General features: G+C 33.2%; 1 protein-coding gene across 1 annotated transcript in view; it reads left to right on the top strand.

Annotated features, from left to right (window-relative positions):
* Positions 1-17,940, top strand: part of LOC148626138 (uncharacterized) — a 71,376-nt gene that overhangs the window by 31,762 nt on the left and 21,674 nt on the right. The window contains exons 11-23 of the mRNA XM_088569850.1: positions 691-744; positions 2,145-2,207; positions 4,138-4,302; positions 4,870-5,074; positions 8,909-9,208; positions 9,627-9,805; positions 10,513-10,594; positions 12,528-12,643; positions 14,411-14,588; positions 15,414-15,530; positions 16,065-16,154; positions 16,363-16,470; positions 17,815-17,928. Coding sequence (XP_088425976.1) covers positions 691-744; positions 2,145-2,207; positions 4,138-4,302; positions 4,870-5,074; positions 8,909-9,208; positions 9,627-9,805; positions 10,513-10,594; positions 12,528-12,643; positions 14,411-14,588; positions 15,414-15,530; positions 16,065-16,154; positions 16,363-16,470; positions 17,815-17,928 — 1,771 coding nt within the window. The remainder of the gene's footprint in view (positions 1-690; positions 745-2,144; positions 2,208-4,137; positions 4,303-4,869; positions 5,075-8,908; positions 9,209-9,626; positions 9,806-10,512; positions 10,595-12,527; positions 12,644-14,410; positions 14,589-15,413; positions 15,531-16,064; positions 16,155-16,362; positions 16,471-17,814; positions 17,929-17,940) is intronic.

Raw genomic sequence — 17,940 nt, 5'->3', positions numbered from 1 at the left:
TGATTTCAGTCTGACAGGAAGTCACATCTTCCAGAGCTTCCCATACAAGGTTTGATATTTTGTATCTTCTTCACCAAAAAGCGTTTACCACATGTATATGGTCTTCATTCAGATAAGTTTTTTTTTTTGTTTCCAACATGCCATAAGAGAGGAGCCAGAAAGTCTGATGTATGAACACTAAGTATTACTCGTCTCATTAAGTAGTGTCAAATAGTGATAAGAACCATGAATATGTCTAGAATGATAACAACCATCAAGTTGTCTAGAACGATAAGAACCATCAATATATCAAGAATGATAAGAACCAACAAGATGTTTAGAACGATAAGAACCATCAAGATATCTAGAACAATAAGAACCATAAAGATACCTAGAATGATAAGAACCATCAAGATATCTTGAACGATATGAACCATCAATATATCTAGAACAATAAGAACCATCAAGATGTCTAGAATGATAAGAACCATCAAGATATCTAGAACGATAAGAACCATCAATATATCTAGAACAATATGAACCATCAAGATATCTAGAACAATAAGAACCATCAAGATATCTAGATTGATAAGAACCATCAATGTATATAGAAAAAGCAAGAATAGGGGAAAATAGCCACAAGAAGATTTTTTTATATCTATATATATATAAAGTTCTTACTGCAAATGTCTATTGTTCTTGTACTTGCAGGGTTCAGAAGGAAGGGAAGGACCTAAGGGTTTTAAAGGAGAGCCTGGAAGAGATGTAAGTTTATCTATCTACTTATTATGATAGGGTTTGTAAGTCCTGTTATAGTTTCATTTTCATTACTGGAATTGCTGTTGTAGAATGTTTTCAAATCTGTTGACAGATCTAATTTTTATACCCCATGCAAACAGGTTTTTTTTCAGCAATATTTTGTTTGATGCAACCACAACTCCATCTCCACTACTTGTATGATTGTTATGAAACTTGGTAGTGTTTTAAATTATCATATTGGTATGTGCATATTGTCAGGAATTTATGTTTTGGCAAAAATTGTAAAGATGACGACTGTTGGACTTAAGTGTTTTTCATCAAAACTTGGTCTGATGCATTGTCTGCATCTCCTCCTTAACAACTTGCAGGATTGTAATAAAACTTGGTGGCATGTTAAATTACCATATTTGGATATGCATATTGTCAGGAATTAATGTTTTGGCAAAAATTGTAGAGATAACAGCTGTTTGATTTAGGTGTTTTTGAGCAAAATTTGGTCTGATGCATTGTCTGCATCTCCTCCTTAACGACTTTCTGAATTGTAATAAAACTCATTGGAGTGTTCGAATACCAAAGAGATGTGTGTATATCGTCAGGATGTTCAATGTATTGAATTTCCTGTTACTAATTTTCATGGTTGTTAATTTTTCGCAATTGCTAATTTTCATGAGTTCTTTGTAGTGAGCATATTCCTGTGTATCAATTTTCACGGTTTTAAAGAATGATATGTGGTTCAAAGTGAAAGAAATCAAAATTGCTGGCACTATTTCTTGTGCTTTTTTGTCCTCCGTGAAAATAGCAAAAATTAGTGAACTTCGAAAGTATGTATGTTTACAGTATCAAAATGATTCTTTGAGAACATTCCATTCTTCAATGTTATTTACATTTTGTATGATTTTTTTTTCAAATATTCATGATAGATACTTTATTGCACAAATAAACTTCAATGTAGATTTCTTATGGCAACTGTCCACCTGCTGAGAAACATCTATTACAAAAAGTGTGGACGTGGCTTATAACTAGTTAATGCGCAAAAAAAAAAAACCAAACATATAAACACCTGTATGTCTCATTCATTGATTAAGTTTTAAAGCTCGCTTTTCTCATATTGAAATAAGATCTAGTTTTTCTGACGCAGTCGTTATAGTTTTGCTTTTTACTCTTTGACCTTAAAGACGCTCTTCATGGAAACGCAAGTCACCTGATCGCAATTCTATTTCCTGATTGGCCAAATACTGTTTGGGTTCGAAAAAACTGTATTGAAAATTAAAATTGCGTGCCATGTGTTATTTCCTGAATGAAATGTAGAAAATTATGAGTAAAAAGGACAAATTTTACTGCGTTGACTTTCTTTATTATTTAAAGATAGTAATTGTTTAAAATTATAACAATTTTTTGTGTTTCAGGGTATGAAAGGTATGCCTGGAATGCCAGGGGAGAAAGGTGTACCAGGTATTGCTGGCCCAAGAGTAAGTTTTGTCTATAGAGAAGATGAATATTGTGTTGTTCATATAAAAATGATTTTCTTAAGTAAGCAGTGGATATGTCATGCCTCAGAATTTCAATTAATAAGTTTGGCTATGAAGTATCAAGATAATGGAGTTTTAATTGTACTTTTATTATCTCACCTCACCATAGGTCCATGTGAGCTATTGCCATTACTTGGCATCTGTCGTTATCGACATTAACACTTTTTCAAACTTCTTCTCCTCTAGAACTGCTGGACAGAATTCAATGAAAATTTGTATGATTCTTCCTTAGGGTATTCTGCCCACGATTTTTGACTTGTTTAAAAACATGACCGCCAAAATGAAAATAAAACATAGCGGTCAAACAGCAGTTTTTCACATATATCTCCAAAATCTTAAGGTTAAGCTTAGTACTGACAGGCTAAAAGTATTCAGCTTGATGAAATCTATTTGTTTATTAATTTTCATTAAAATTTGTTGACCTTAGTTGGAGCTATTGCCCTTTTTAAAGGGTTTGGTTTTGCTATTTTTGGTGTTATTACTTTCTAAAATATTCTCAGAAACTATTGGAGTCTGTCCATGATGATTGTTCCTTTGGTAATCTTGCACAAATTGACTATTGGAATTATTTATCTATGAAAAAAACAAGGTCCCTGTTACTATTAATAGGACATAAGGGTCACACAGGAGTTTTTCACATACATTTCCAACACCACGATGTTTAAGAAATTCTGAAATAGGGGAAGGTGTTCAGGATAATGAGATCTATCCCTGGGCACCCCCAATATCAACCAAAATATGATTTTCAAGTACCTTTATACCTCCCATTACCAAATCAATTTGTTGCCGAAGAATATTTTCTGATTCTTTTTCAGTATAAGCTTATATTTGTACTTCACTGACACAAAAAGCCAAGATTTTTGTAACTCAATTGTTCCAACATCTAAAACTTTCAAGGACATCACAAATTTTAAGAAAATAAATATATATGGGTGTCATCATGTAGCCGAATGTCTAGGCTCTTTAATCATACTTAAAAAGTTGCAGTAACATGTAGAAATTTGGAGTAAAATGAAAAATATGTACCCTTATCCCGCAGAAAAATTGCTTTAGTTAACATTTTTTCTCTGTCAAAACCCCTAGAGTATGTATGCTCCAGTAACATATGGCTTATTTGGTACTTGCTGTCTAGTACCATCACAATTGGTACTTTTATGGTTCTTTTTTATTTTTTTCTGAATAATGTAGTTCAAACATGCTTTTATGTGATACAGTACATTGAAATGATATCTTAGCTTTCAAATGAGCCCAAGTAATATATATTTGAACTTTTTCAAGTCCAATTAGGTGAAAATTGCTGTCATAGAAAGACATGTTTTGTACTGTTGTTTTAATTATTGATGTATTCAATACATCTGCTCACTTCAGGCCATTATTTCTCAGGTTCAAGGTGACAAATATAACTTTTTCATAAAAAACGGAATTTTAGGAATTGCATGTTTTCTTCCATTTCACCTGTAATGGGTATTTTTTTTCAAATACCATTCTCCAAACAAGCTTTTGTATATTCAAAAATTTTTTATGGCATATTAGCATTCTAATGATCCAAAGTAATGCATATTTACCTATTTAAGACCATTAAGCAAAAGAATGGTACCCCTTATGCCACAGAAATCTGCCCAAATGTAAAAGAAAATGATCATGAAAATGGAAATGTTAATTTTTGTATGAATTCATATGGTGAAATAATGTCTTCAGGGACAAAATAATGCAATTACGTTAACATTGTCACCAAAGAAGGTGAAAACATGGTTTACATTAATTAAAATTGGAATTAAAAGTAATAAATATCATTTTTACAGAGTCTATTGATGTGTAAAATAACTTTTATTACTATATAAATTGAGAATGTTATGTGTTATATTTACAGGGTAAACAAGGCTTTCCTGGAATACCTGGTTTGCCTGGCCTAAAGGGAGATATTGGTATGGATGGTTTGCCTGGCCTAAATGGATTAGTTGGTGAGAAGGGAGACAGAGGTTATGATGGACTTAAGGGAGACACTGGCCCAAGAGGTTTGCCAGGTCCATCAGGGGTAAGCTGATTAGCAGACTGGAAGAATTGAATAACTGAAAGATCAGAATGTCTTAAATAGCTGAGTGCCATTTACAGAGTTATCTCCCTTAATTTTGAGGAGGTTCTACCTTAGGTCTACCTCCTTAATTATTTACTCAGGATAGCATGCTTGCCTCGAGTATGGGAGGTTGTAATTTGATCCACAGCCGAGTCAGCCTAATTGGAAGTCACTGCTTCTCCACCAAGCCCATTTCTTTTAAGGGGATGGAGTGGTGACTGGTTGATTAAATCAGAATAATGTGTCTGAGTGGGGTGAAATGCCTTTCTTTAGGATGTTGCTTTTGTGAGCCAGCATAGTAAAGAAATGGTTTAGAATTTCTGATTAGTAAAAAGCATGGTTTGTTTGTTTGATCAAATATTCTCATGCTGTTCATGAAAAATCTGCAATAGGATACTAAGCCATAATCTTTCAATCAATGATCTCAAAACGGTCCAGTGAAATTACCTATACATGTACTGGTTTGTTACATAGGATAATATATAAAAAAATAGAATCCTTAAATTGAGTGATGGTGATTATTCACAGGGCAAAGGTGGTAATGGGCCTGCAGGACCTAAAGGTGAAAGAGGTCCCCCAGGAATAAGAGGTCTCCCTGGAAATGATGGATTCCCTGGTCTCCCAGGACCCCAAGGTGATACTGGACCTGCTGGTGGCCCAGGTATACCTGGTCCTCCTGGTCCACAAGGAAAAGATGGCATCAAGGGAGACAAAGGCTCTACTGGACTTCCAGGTTAGTTACTTATTTTAAGCAGAAATAATTCAATGTTATGATGATGTAGATATTATTTTACAGTTATTGTTGACATCTTAATGATTATTTTCCTGTTTTTGATCTTTGTCATGTTGGTCCAAATTGTAATCCAAAAATTGAACTTTTGTTTGATTTCTTAAAAAATAGAAAGGATTCTGATTCTTTGATATGTAATGTAAACATATTAATTTTTGCTGTGTACTAATTTTCACTATTTTCACTGTGGATGGAAAGCCACGAAAAATGGTAACTGAGAAATGGATATTAACACAGATAGCACTATTAATTTTTTCCAAGCCATGAATATTGATACCCACACATATGTTAATTTGACATATTTCGGGAAAATTACATATAATATGTTTTCAGTATTTGAATTTTCAATTTTTTGTCCATTTTTCAATTAAGTCAACATCAAATTTGTTTGAAAAAAAAGATGAAATATTTGGGGTTCTTTGATTTTCTAATTAGAATTTTGATATTTGACTATACTAGATAAATGTCAAATTGGATTTCTAGACCACTTTCATCATTCAGTGTCAAAGATTTAATCCCGATCTCGGAGCTGTGCCCTATGATTCATTTTAATTCCATTTTTATGTGAGTTTTAACTTCAGGTAATATCGTAAATTGATGATTTTTATACCACCGTAAAAAAACGTGTGGTCGTTTAATGGTATCATGCTGTTGTTGTCATCATCATCATCATCCATAGACACTTCATTTCCACATAATATCTTGAATAAAAGTATATAGATCTTAATTAAATTATATTGCAAGATGCCATACTACAGAAAGATTTTCGGAGCTTGGAATAGATTTTGGTAGTTGTGATTCGAATCATTTAGGAATTGCGGGCCAAAAAGGACCTGAAACAAGCATTTCTATGATGTGTGGACAGTAACTTGAGTAAATGTGAATTGATCTTTTTGAAGTTGTTGTTATACCACAAAATGAAGACGTGGATTGATTTTGGGGGTTGTAACATGAGCTGTTTAGGAATTAGGGGCAAAAATGTGTCCAGAAACAGGCTTTTTAATGATGTTTGGATAATAAATAGACTATAAGTGTATGTACTCATTATAAGGCCTAGAAAAGTCTCCAAGGGATCAATGTTGTAAGACAACTCCTTGTAAAAGTTATTGTCCTTGAAAGGTGATAAAAGGTATTAAGTTTTCAGCCAATATCTTAAAAACTATTTTTAGATAGAAAGAAACTTTCAGTTGCTGAAATGATCCTTATAATAAGTACTACCAAAATCTTCTTCAGTCAAAATTTGTTAAATTTATTGCCCTTGAAAAGCAAAATTTAAACAGATGTGCAATTCAGGCTCCTAGGAGCCTCTTGTAATGGTGTTGGGATAATTTCTTGACTATCTATATGTGATTGGATCTCTTTGTTCTTGTAGTCCAAGATACCATACTACAAAAGGATCCCTGGGATTGATTTTGGGTGATGTAACATGAACTGATAAGGAATTAGGGGCAAAAAAGGGACAAGAAACAAGCATTTTCCTGATGTACAGATAATAATGACTGAAAGTGAATGAATCTCTTTGAAATTGTACCACAGGTGCCATTTCCCCAAAGGAATGCAGAGATTGATTTAAGATGTTGTGCTTATTAAGGAACAAGGGACCAAAAAGGGGCCACTGTAGTTCAGATTCTTTTTCTGTGTCAAATATATACTTGCAATCAAAATTTAGGGCTGTATAAAGCTTGAATGGTATGTCCATACTTGCCCCAGCTGTTCAGGGTTAGATATCTTGGGTCGTATCAAGCTGCAAAGCATTTTATTAAAAACTATTTACAGTGGTTTGTATATTATTACAGCAAAAACATTCTAAACCAAACCCCTTTGAACTTTAAAATTGATTCAGTTAAGACAGGTGTTTGGTTTACGAAGGTTCAAAGTCCATTTAAGAGTGTGTCGATGCAAAAACCAGGCAGTGGGTAGCACATGACAGATTTTGTTTTTAAAAAATTTTCAACCATTTCATATCTCAAATGCATCCTGTCTCAAAGTTGAATATTGGGTTTTGATTAACTGCAATGGTTAAAGAGAGAAAAAATTACATAGAAAGCATTGAAATTCATTGAAAAGGGGAGATAACTCTTATTTAGAACACAGGTCTCACTAACCACTTCTAATGTTTCCATTACTTTACATGTTAAAAAAGTAATTTTCAAAGTTTCACTGTGAATTCCGAGGAAAAATGACATTTTAAAGTTGCATACTGTTGCAAAGCTTGGAAAATAAGGCTTCCAAAATTAATATGCTAATGGTACGATGATTGTAGAAATTCTTCACAAAATTTACTTGAATAAATAATACTGAAAATCCACATTTTTACCTGTTCTGCTAACTGACAGCATGGAGGCAAATTACTTACACATGTAAACAATATTCATACACTTTTGTAGTTAATTACATATATGATTTTAAAGTACACATTCTTGGCTTTATTTTGACTACTTTTTATCATAATGCACACAAATAATGCACTTACAATGCATATGTCTAGGTTCAGTGTGTTTTTGGTACTACATAGGGGGGTGGCCATTTGACCCGGAAGTGGTTAGTGAGACCACAGTTTGTTGCTTTGTTAAGGAACTTTAAGATCATAATCTGAGCCATCCATTGTTGCTTTAAAAAAAATCATTTTACTATTTGACATACATAAGATGTAAACATTACATTGGAATAAAAAATTCAATGGGATAAAAATTTACACTGTGCCCACCATACAATCGGATCTGCCTGATTTTCACATGGACAGCCTCTTAATTTGTAGTTGTTAAAAAAGGTAAACTCTATAACATCTTTGATGATAATACCCAACTTTGCTGCTATGGGTGATGTCTTGACCAGCAGTGATGTTGGAGACTTCTACTTTGCACCAGTGTGAAATGGTCAAACATTAATTTCCCAATTACACCATTTTCAACAAAACGATTTTGAGCCATTCATAAACCCATATCTTTATAAGACATCACATGAGCTCCATGCCTGTTAATTTTACTATTCATGTAGTAGAACTTTAACCCTTAACATGCAGGAATCATATATATACAGTCTGGGCTGTTTTTTGATTTTTGGGTTCTGGCAATGCTATTTTTTAACTTAGGAGACTACAATTTGATTTCTTCTGCAAGTAGAGTGAGTGTGCTTTTATCAAAATTAGGGGCTTGAGAGCTGAACAGGAGGTCATGAGTTAAGGTGACCACAAAAAGTTGTGATTTTTTTACGGGTAGGCCACTAACTACAGCAGAATTTATCCCTAGTGCTTCTTTTCACCTGGTTTCTATAGAATAATGATTTCTCTTACCACTCCTACCATGTCAACCCTTTACACTAACCATTCCCAGTATGAAGCCAATATGAATAAAAAATTGCAAAAAATCCTCTTTTTTTTCATATGAGAGACCCTACTGGGGACCCCTGACCTACCACTTACGAATGTAATAAATGCTATTTTTTTAATGACCATCAGAGGGTACAATCTTTGGAAAAAAAATGCACTTTTGACACTGTCTTACCCCTGGTGAGCCCACATCCAGCGAAAAATTACCAAAAGTCATCATAAATGACCCATTTTCCCACACATGCCCACCGATCCTACCTTCCCTTCCTCACCCCATCCACCACACCCTGTGATCACCTACCTTCAAAACATATATAACAATCAGCATTAGTACCATGATGCTCCCAATTTACATATAATTTGCATAAGTTTGCAAAATATAGAAATCTCTATGTTTTTTTCAATTAAATCATCATGGTAAGAACAAAATATCTTTCATTTCTTTGCAGGTGTTCCTGGTATTGACGGCTTACCTGGATTACCAGGCCTATCAGGCGAAAAGGGAGAACCAGGATTTCCAGGTCAATCAGGACAATCTATCCCAGGTCCTGAGGGTCCTTCAGGATTCCCAGGCAGGAACGGTGCCACAGGACAAAAAGGAGAAAGGGGACGAGATGGATTACCAGGAGAACCAGGAAATTCTACTAGAGGACGTCCAGGATTACCAGGATCAAAGGGAGAAAAAGGACAAAAAGGTTTCCCTGGATTGGGTGGAAGACCTGGAGAACCTGGCCTCCCAGGATTTAAAGGTAAGTTTTGATAGAAGTTCATAGGAACCTTTCTTGAGTTTGCTCATTAAGACAAATTAAAGACCAAAAATATTTATAACAACAGTCATATATTGATAAGCAGTATGCAAAATACTAGTAAGGTACAAGTAAGAAACAGGATAATTTGACAAAGTCTCCTCAGTAGTCTCCTCAGGCAGATCCAGGTCTAGTCTGCCAGTACCCGCCCTCTTGTTCTTCAGTTCCTGTATTTACCCTTTTGTCCCAACTATATATTTCTTTGCGACTGGATCATAACATCCTTTTATGGTTATATATTTTTTTCTAATTTAAAAGTTTTCTATCATTATTGGGATTGTAGTGATTGTTAACCTTTAATTTGGTTCTGTCAAAAGTATTGATAAAAGTCATTATTGTTATTTCCTTGTTTTATTATCAGGTGACATAGGAGGATCCTGCAGTGATTGTGTACCTGGTTTGAAAGGAGAAAGGGGAGAAAATGGTTTGGATGGTACCCCAGGAAGAAATGGAAACCCTGGAATCCCTGGACCTGAAGGACAAAAGGGAGAAAGGGGAATTGATGGTCTCCCTGGATTCCAAGGTCTACCTGGAGATAGTGTATGTACAAGTCCATATTTTTACTTTGTTATAGTGTCATTTTTGCCGGGTTGCACTTGTGTAAACCAGCTCATAGAATGGTGAATATCGGTTGGGGGTGGACAGAAGGCAAGCAGGCAACATTTTTCTCAGCAAATATAAACCACATCCACTAGATACTTGGTATACAACTTAAGTATGTGGTCCAATATTGTTGGATGCAATTTCAGGTCTATTGCCCTTCCATTTCCTGTTCAGGTTATTTCTGTCTTTGACATATGTTATGTGTCTTATTTTGAAGTTAATGATACAGTGAAATGTTACTAAACTGAACTCCTTTTGGACTGTAGAACATGTTCTGTTCTGGCAAGTGTTCTGGCCTGGGTTTCATAAAAAATCTCAAATTGAGGATTTCCTCAAATATTTCCTCATCTGAAATTTCGACCAATCAGATTGCTTGAAATTGGATATTTTAGGAAAACTTCAGGATTTTAGGAAAATCTCAACTTGAGATTATTTTATGAAACCAAGCTCTGTTTATCCATGATTTAAATACAATTAAACCCTTGTATCAACTAAGGGATTAACAAATTATATCGTTTAGAAAGATTTTTGGTATATCTAGGTTTTGGAGGATTTCACTGTATAATGGTAATCAAAATAACAACTGCTTTTGACTAACATACATGTACTTTTTGTTTACATGATAATACATTTTATCTTTTTAGGGTTTACCAGGACCTGCTGGTGCTGATGGATTACGAGGATTGAAAGGAGAACCTGCCCAGCCTGTTTTTGTTGATGTAGACTGTAAGTTGATGGTGTTTGAACTCAATTTTTATAATTTTTCCAATCATGAAAAGGAGTTGTACAATTTTGTAAAAATTTCTGAAAATAATTTATTTCAATTTGAACACTGAAACTAAAAAAACTATATAAAATTTCTTTATGGTTTTAAGTTTGAATTCAGATAACACAATCTTTTAAAAGTTAGTTATCCGTTAACACTTAAAATTTTCATTCGGGACAAATCCAGATAGGTTAATCCAGATTTAAATCATCTCACTTATACTGGTGGCAATGAAAAGACTGTTAAGCTAAATAAACAAATTATTTGGATATATCCATCATATCTAAGTCTTGTATGTATAAAAAGTCTATAATGATAGCAAAATTTTATTAATGAATTAATAATGACTTGACCTTTTATGAGCAACCCTTCGGGTGTTTCTAGAAAAGCAGAGTATGCTTACCCTACTGGTGCACCTGGTCCATGCTTTCAGTGTTTAGTGGAGTCCGAGTTGCTCATTTACTTTTGTTACTTTGTATTTATTATTTTAGTTACATTATTTTCTTTGTTGTGTGTATGTTTTCCATGTCTTGTCTTTGTCCCTGGATTACATTCTTTTGATATCTGCTAAAATCTTGGTTCCCTTGATTACTCTTATAGAATAATTTGAATTGATTTCCATTGTATGAAGCAGCAATTTGCAGTTTACTCTGACATTAGAATTATAATAATGTCACAGAACATCACACATCTTGTTAGCAACAACTTAATTTTTACTCCACATGTTAGTTCCCTTTAGCACCTGAAATGACTAATCTGGATTTGCCCCAGTTTAACTCCAGTTTAGGGGTTAATTTTAAACTGGGTTGACTGCCACTAAAAGCATTTTAATCCAGATCTAAGTAATTGGTGTTGATTGCGGGTTAAAATAGCATATTATCCCTGTACTAGTAAACTTCTAGGATTTTGATGCCTTTGCCATTTTTATATATCCTGGGTGTTACTATGCAATGCTATATATCAGGATGAAACAAACCATTTCTGTAGGGAATGTCAAGCGCTATTTAGCACTAATACAATGCCTGTTTTAAATACATCAGGAGATTTCGGTTTCATGCTAACACTTAGGTGTATGAATAAACACTTGAAATATTTTCTAGCATCATAAGGAGCATATTTTTCAATGTCCTTTGTTTGAATCAGTTGTTACAGTACAATAGATTGTCTTTTTTCTTCCTTGAACTGTATGTGAATTTTATACTAACCCAGGCATTTGCCAATTAACTCTATCAATGTCATGTAGCCATGAACAGCAAAATATGGCATAAATATCAAAACTGTAAAATTCCAAAGAAATGACTCTTCAGGAGGTAGACCTAGGGTAAGGGACATAACTCTCGAAATAATGATATGTTTTATCATATTCAATTTCACCTAAGCCTTTCAAGCTTTTGTAATGAAATAGAATGAAATCAGTCCAAGTTACTTTGATGCTTACATGAGATTGATGTAAAATGGTGAATACAAACATTTGAATGATTTGTAAGAGTTGTGTCCCTTACACTTGGTCTATCTCCTTAAAACCTGGCTTTTTCAGTACCTGTAGGGTTGTACCAAAAGTAGATCTCTACACTTGCATAAAAACAGCTTGATTTTGTCAAAGTCAGAACAATATCAAAATAATATTTAAGAAAATGTAACTTTTAGGTTGGTTTATTTTCACCCTCTGAGTGTAATATAGACATTGTTGGACTATTATCAAGGATAAATTGCTTACAAAGGTTCATTTCTGTATGTATGGAGACCTTTTACACCTGAACTATCATGTACAACATTCAGCATATAAACATAAGTATCTTATTGTGTGGACTGGGTATAAGAAAGAATCTAAGTGAAGTGATGAAAAAGAGATATGTGATAATTACTAGCATTTAATGTTGTAATGTTTGACAGGTGAGAAAGGAAGTCAAGGTTTAGATGGTTTACCTGGACCTAAGGGTAACCAAGGACGACCAGGACCACAAGGACCCCCTGGTAGCCCAGGATTCTCAGGCATAAAAGGAGTTAAGGTAATATTTGAAAAATTCTAGTAGTAAATCTCATGATTTGTGAAATGGCCTGCTGGGATTACTAACATTGAGATGATTTTCACAAAATTGTCATATTGTTACATTTCAATACATAGTAAAGTAGAATTGGTGTTTTGTTTTTTGCATTATCTGATCAATATAAATTTCATTCTACATTTTAGAATAATTCCAATCTTATAAGCATATGTCTTTTTCATGCATTATGATTTATTGTTCACCTTTTGTGGCCGCAGCAATGTCAGTCTTTACAACTTTGTAAATTCCATGTACATATCATAAACATACATGGCTACCATTGATTCGACAGAAGAGTTGTGCAATGGTATTATCTGCTTTCTTCCATACTATTTTTTTATTTAAGAATTGGCTATGATAAAAATGTTGTCTAATGTGCAGTAAAGTGCAATAAACAAAATATGCACATGGAAAATATATGTTATTTTTCAATAGACAACATTTTTATCATAGCCAATTCTTATAAATTAATTTTAAAGGCATTTTTATTTTTAAACATGAAAAAAGTAGCTCTGAATTTAATTGAATAGGGGCATGTCAGTATTTTTTTATCCTTTGAGATATAACAAAATTATTTTATTTTATTTTACTGTAAATCAGATTACAGTATTTATCTCAAATTAATTTATTGTATCTACAAAACAACATTTCTGAAAGAATTAGGTTATCAGTTTCCCCTATTTATTGTTTACTTTGAATATTGAAATTGACAACCATGTTATGTTGAAGGTTAAATGCCACCATCTGCAATGTCAATTCTGGGTGTCAGTTTCACTGAATGAGAGGGAAAAAAAAGATAAATGCATAAAATTTCAGATATAATTGGATTGGAATTATAAGGATAAACACTGTTTTCCCAGAATTTATTCACTCGCAAACCTGATATTGACTTAAAAGTCGTCCAGGCTTTTATTTGTTTTATGAGTAAATAATTTGATTTTACACATCGATAAATTCTGGAGAAAAAAAAAAAAACAGTGTTTAATCCTATATTAAACAGAGCTACCAGTAGATATACATGATTGAATGTATAAATCTGTCCAAATAGGATTTGATAACTGTCTACACATTTCTTCTGACTTAATGTTGCTCACTTGGGCCACAGTAATTGCAGGAAGTATTTTATGCACTAGTTGTATATGTGGAATTGTTAAATATTATGATATTCTCCATCTTAGGCAATCATAAAAAAAATTATAGATTCTCATCCAATATTTTTTTAGATTTATGGTTGGGCGTGCAAATTTTACTTTTTATTTCTTATCAATTCAAGTGAAAAAATCTGTCAATTTGAAAGAAATTGACCTAAATTGTTAAAAGAATCAAAATTGGGGTTTTTTTTTCAGGGAGGGTGAAAAACTTGTGTTGGTAGGGGATGAGAATCTAGGAGGTTATTTTATCTTGACTTTACATGTAATGATAAACATCTGACTATTCTTGATACAATGTAAAAGAAATTCATGTACCAACTTCTTGTAAGAAAAATGTAAATGTGTTCCCTGAGCTCGCTCTCTCAAAAACTAAATATTCTGTCTCACAAGCTGATATTTTTCCCAATTCAATCAATTCACATTCAGATAATATATACATATTTATATATGCATAAGATATGCTGTTGCCTTGTGATTAAATATCATTAAATGAATTGAAGCGACTTGTTACATTTCTGCCTCAGTTCAAATTTAGAATGTTGAAGTTGAGTATATTTGCATGTACAATAAAACATTGTAGGGAGATAGTGGTCGACCAGGTCTGGATGGTATTCCAGGAAGTAATGGCCTCCCAGGACTGCCAGGACAGAAAGGAGAAGCTGGTAATGGTTTACCTGGTCTCCCTGGTATTAGAGGAGAACCAGGTTCTCCTGGGCTCCCTGGTCAAAATGGTATTCCTGGTCAAAAGGGTGCCCCTGGTAAGTTTGTATTATTGATATTATTTTTAACTATGTATCAATGTAAAGAAATAAGTAGTAAGTTGAAAAGATAAGGTTTTCAAAGAATATTTTTCAAATAAGTTTTACAGATGTATAAATTCTTAGTACCTTATTTTTTCTTATTCAGAACTCTAAAGAACCTTATCCCATAAGTAAAACCACTGTTTAATATTATAATACATGTACCATATTATTAGTTATTTGTTGGGTGGAACATTTTGCGAAATTGAAGTAAAAAGGTATAAGACAAATTTTGGCATTTCCCTTTATGGTGGATGCTAATGGGTGCACTAAATATGTAAGCCAAGAGTAATTATTTTGTGGTTTTCAGACAGACTGTTGAAATATGTCAAAAGTAGCATCCCAAAAACTCCCCCTGTATGGTATCAAGACATGCTTATGAAGACTTTCTAAACTAGACATTTGTTAAAGTCAGTTATAATCAATTTAAGGAAGTAGACCTAGGGTAAGGGAACATAACTCTTGAAATGAGTGCTATGTTTGTATCATAATCAATTTCACCAAAGCTTGTCAAGCTTTCATCAGAAACTGAATGAAATCAGTTCAAGTTATTTTGATGCTTACATGGGATTGATGTAAAATTCTGAAAACAAATGTTCCAATGATTTGTAAAAGTTGTGTCCCTTATCCCAGGTCTACCTACTGAAATATATTTTGAACCTTTGTAAACCGAACCCTTGTCTAAAGTGAATCAGTTTTAAAATCCAAAAGGGGTTTGGTTAAGACAGTTTTCAATGTTTATTCTACATTAAATATCATCACATTGTTGGTATTTTTTTGTAGGACCTATGATTCCTCTGAATATCACAGCCTTGAAAGGCAACAAGGGAGATAAAGGATCCCCTGGCTTGACTGGTATAACTGGCAGAGATGGATTACCAGGAATGAAGGGAGATAATGGTAAGTGTATATGTAAACAAACTATTTTCGCTATTTTGCGAAAGGACAGAAATTGTAACTTTTTTTCTATGAGTGATTGGGAAATTTCTTTCTATAACGAATTGTGTTATTTTTTTCTGTGATTGATTGGGAAATTTCTTTCTATGAGGAATTGTGATATTTCTTCCGATGAGTGACTTGGGAAATTTCTGGGTTTTCTTTATGAGTGATTTTAGTGATAAGAGATTTTCAACTGAGTCTAATCTCATCATAGTTGGGTTTTGAAAAAAAAAGTCTTTTTGATGAGCTGTTATTGATTGTCAAAATAAGGAAATTAAATGTAATAAGTGGGGAAAGATAATTGAAATGCAACATTGAAAATGGGAGTTAGCAGAAGAATATTCATTATTGTTTTGGAGAATAATACTATTTCAAAGAATTATTTTATTAACAGGTTTGTTCTTTTTGCATGAGATTTGATTTCCAATACTACTCAACAGAATAGCTATGAAGGATTAAATTTAAATGTCTACTGAATATATTGATTAATTTCAGGTCGGGATGGCTTCCCAGGTTTAGATGGAAGACCTGGAGAGCCTGGTCCCAGAGGAGAGGATGGACTGCCTGGACTACCAGGACCAAGAGGTAGGATATGTCCTCTTCACAATAGTCCCAACTCACCCACAAAAACACAGAAATTGGTATCCCATAAACAATAATACTCCCACAGTATTTCATAAATAGCGTATATCAATGTCGGTTTCAGTAACTCTCCTTGATTAACTCAGTATATATAATTTTGTTTACAATAATATCCAGAACAAGTACTCAATATTTTAAATTTTATTAATAGGACTTCCTGGATTACGAGGAGATAAGGGAGATTCTGGTATCCCAGGAGAATCTGGACTTCCTGGATTCAAAGGAGAGCAGGGACGAGATGGTCTCCCAGGAATGAAGGGTAAAACTTTTTGATGTTTCTTTTATTTTTTATTCTGTTGAATATGAATTTAAAATAGTGTAGAAGAGATATAAAAGATTTCAAAGTGTAAACACTTGTATTACGTAGCCTTATCCACGGATTCTTATATAGGACCATTTCAGTATTCCATGACTTAATCAAAATTTTACTTTGGGTAGTCATAAAACCTAGTTTAACACACCATTTCATTTTGAAATGCCTGTACCAAGTTGGTAACATAGTGGCTAGTTTCGTTTTCCCAGGTTATCCTTGACTTCAGGCAAAATGTAATTCATGGTTGGAAAGCCTACATATTTTTGTTTTTGATATTTTGTTTAAAATGATATAGTAAACAGAAAATAAGATATGACTGTTCATATAACCCTTGTTCTTAGGAGATAAAAACTTTGTAGAATGTACTGTTGAAATCAAAATTAAGGGAGATAACTCTGTAAATGACACTGAAATTCAAAAGAAACTATTGGAATTCCAATATGAATCATTTCATAAGAACAGACAGATTTGAGTAAATTATTATACATTTCATCATAAAGACACACAACTTACTAACAAAAATAAATTTGTGTAGCCTTTTTTGGGGTGTATCACATATTACAGATTTGCATGATTCTTACTAAAACTGCTTCTTAATATCTCTCTCCTGTACAAATCATTCTCTTTTTGTGTAACTCAGGTGCTTCAATTGGTTGAAAGAATGATGTATTGAAGTATAAGACCTCTACAAATGATAATTTTTTTGGTTAAAATTATTCAAATGATATGGCCATATGATTTTAAATTCTCAAGGTGACCAAATCAGGCTTTTCAGAGCCACTTGTTAATACATTGTATTTCTCTTGAGCTATTATTTTTTAGGCTTTTAATTAACAGACAACAGTCAGTAGCTAATGATATATTGAGTGAATTTTCATTGAGATAATATGAAAAAATGTTTGTTTTTGATACATGTATTTTGTTTCAAATGTTATAGTAAACAGAAAATAACATGTGGCTGTTCATATTGCCCCTTGTTCTTAGGAAATAAAAATTATATAGAATGTACTGATGAATTCAAAATTAAGGGAGATAACTCTGTAAATGACACTGTAATTCAAAAGAAACCATTGAAATTTCAACATGAATCATTTCATAAGAACAGACTGATTCAAGTAAATAATTATAGATTTCATCATAAAGATATATTTTCATTCTGTCGAATATGAAATTTATAATTGTGTAAATTTTACAGTGTAGAAGAGATACAAAAGAACAGAACAAACTATTTTGTGCAAGTTCACTTATTATGATATTGATGCATGTAGTGATATTAATTTGTTGTTGCAGGTGATGCTGGTCTGCCTGGCTTACCAGGAACTGTACTTGAAGGAGCTAAGGGAGATAGAGGATTAGATGGGTTACCAGGAGAAAGAGGAGCAAGTGGTTTACCTGGACCTGACGGTAAATAAATCT

This window comes from Perna viridis, chromosome 2, assembly GCF_037379345.1.
Source record: "Perna viridis isolate PV_CMFRI_1.1 ecotype Kerala chromosome 2, ASM3737934v1, whole genome shotgun sequence".
Taxonomy (NCBI): domain Eukaryota; kingdom Metazoa; phylum Mollusca; class Bivalvia; order Mytilida; family Mytilidae; genus Perna; species Perna viridis.
The sequence above is the reverse complement of the archived record's forward strand: the minus strand, read 5'-3'. Positions and strand labels throughout refer to the sequence as shown.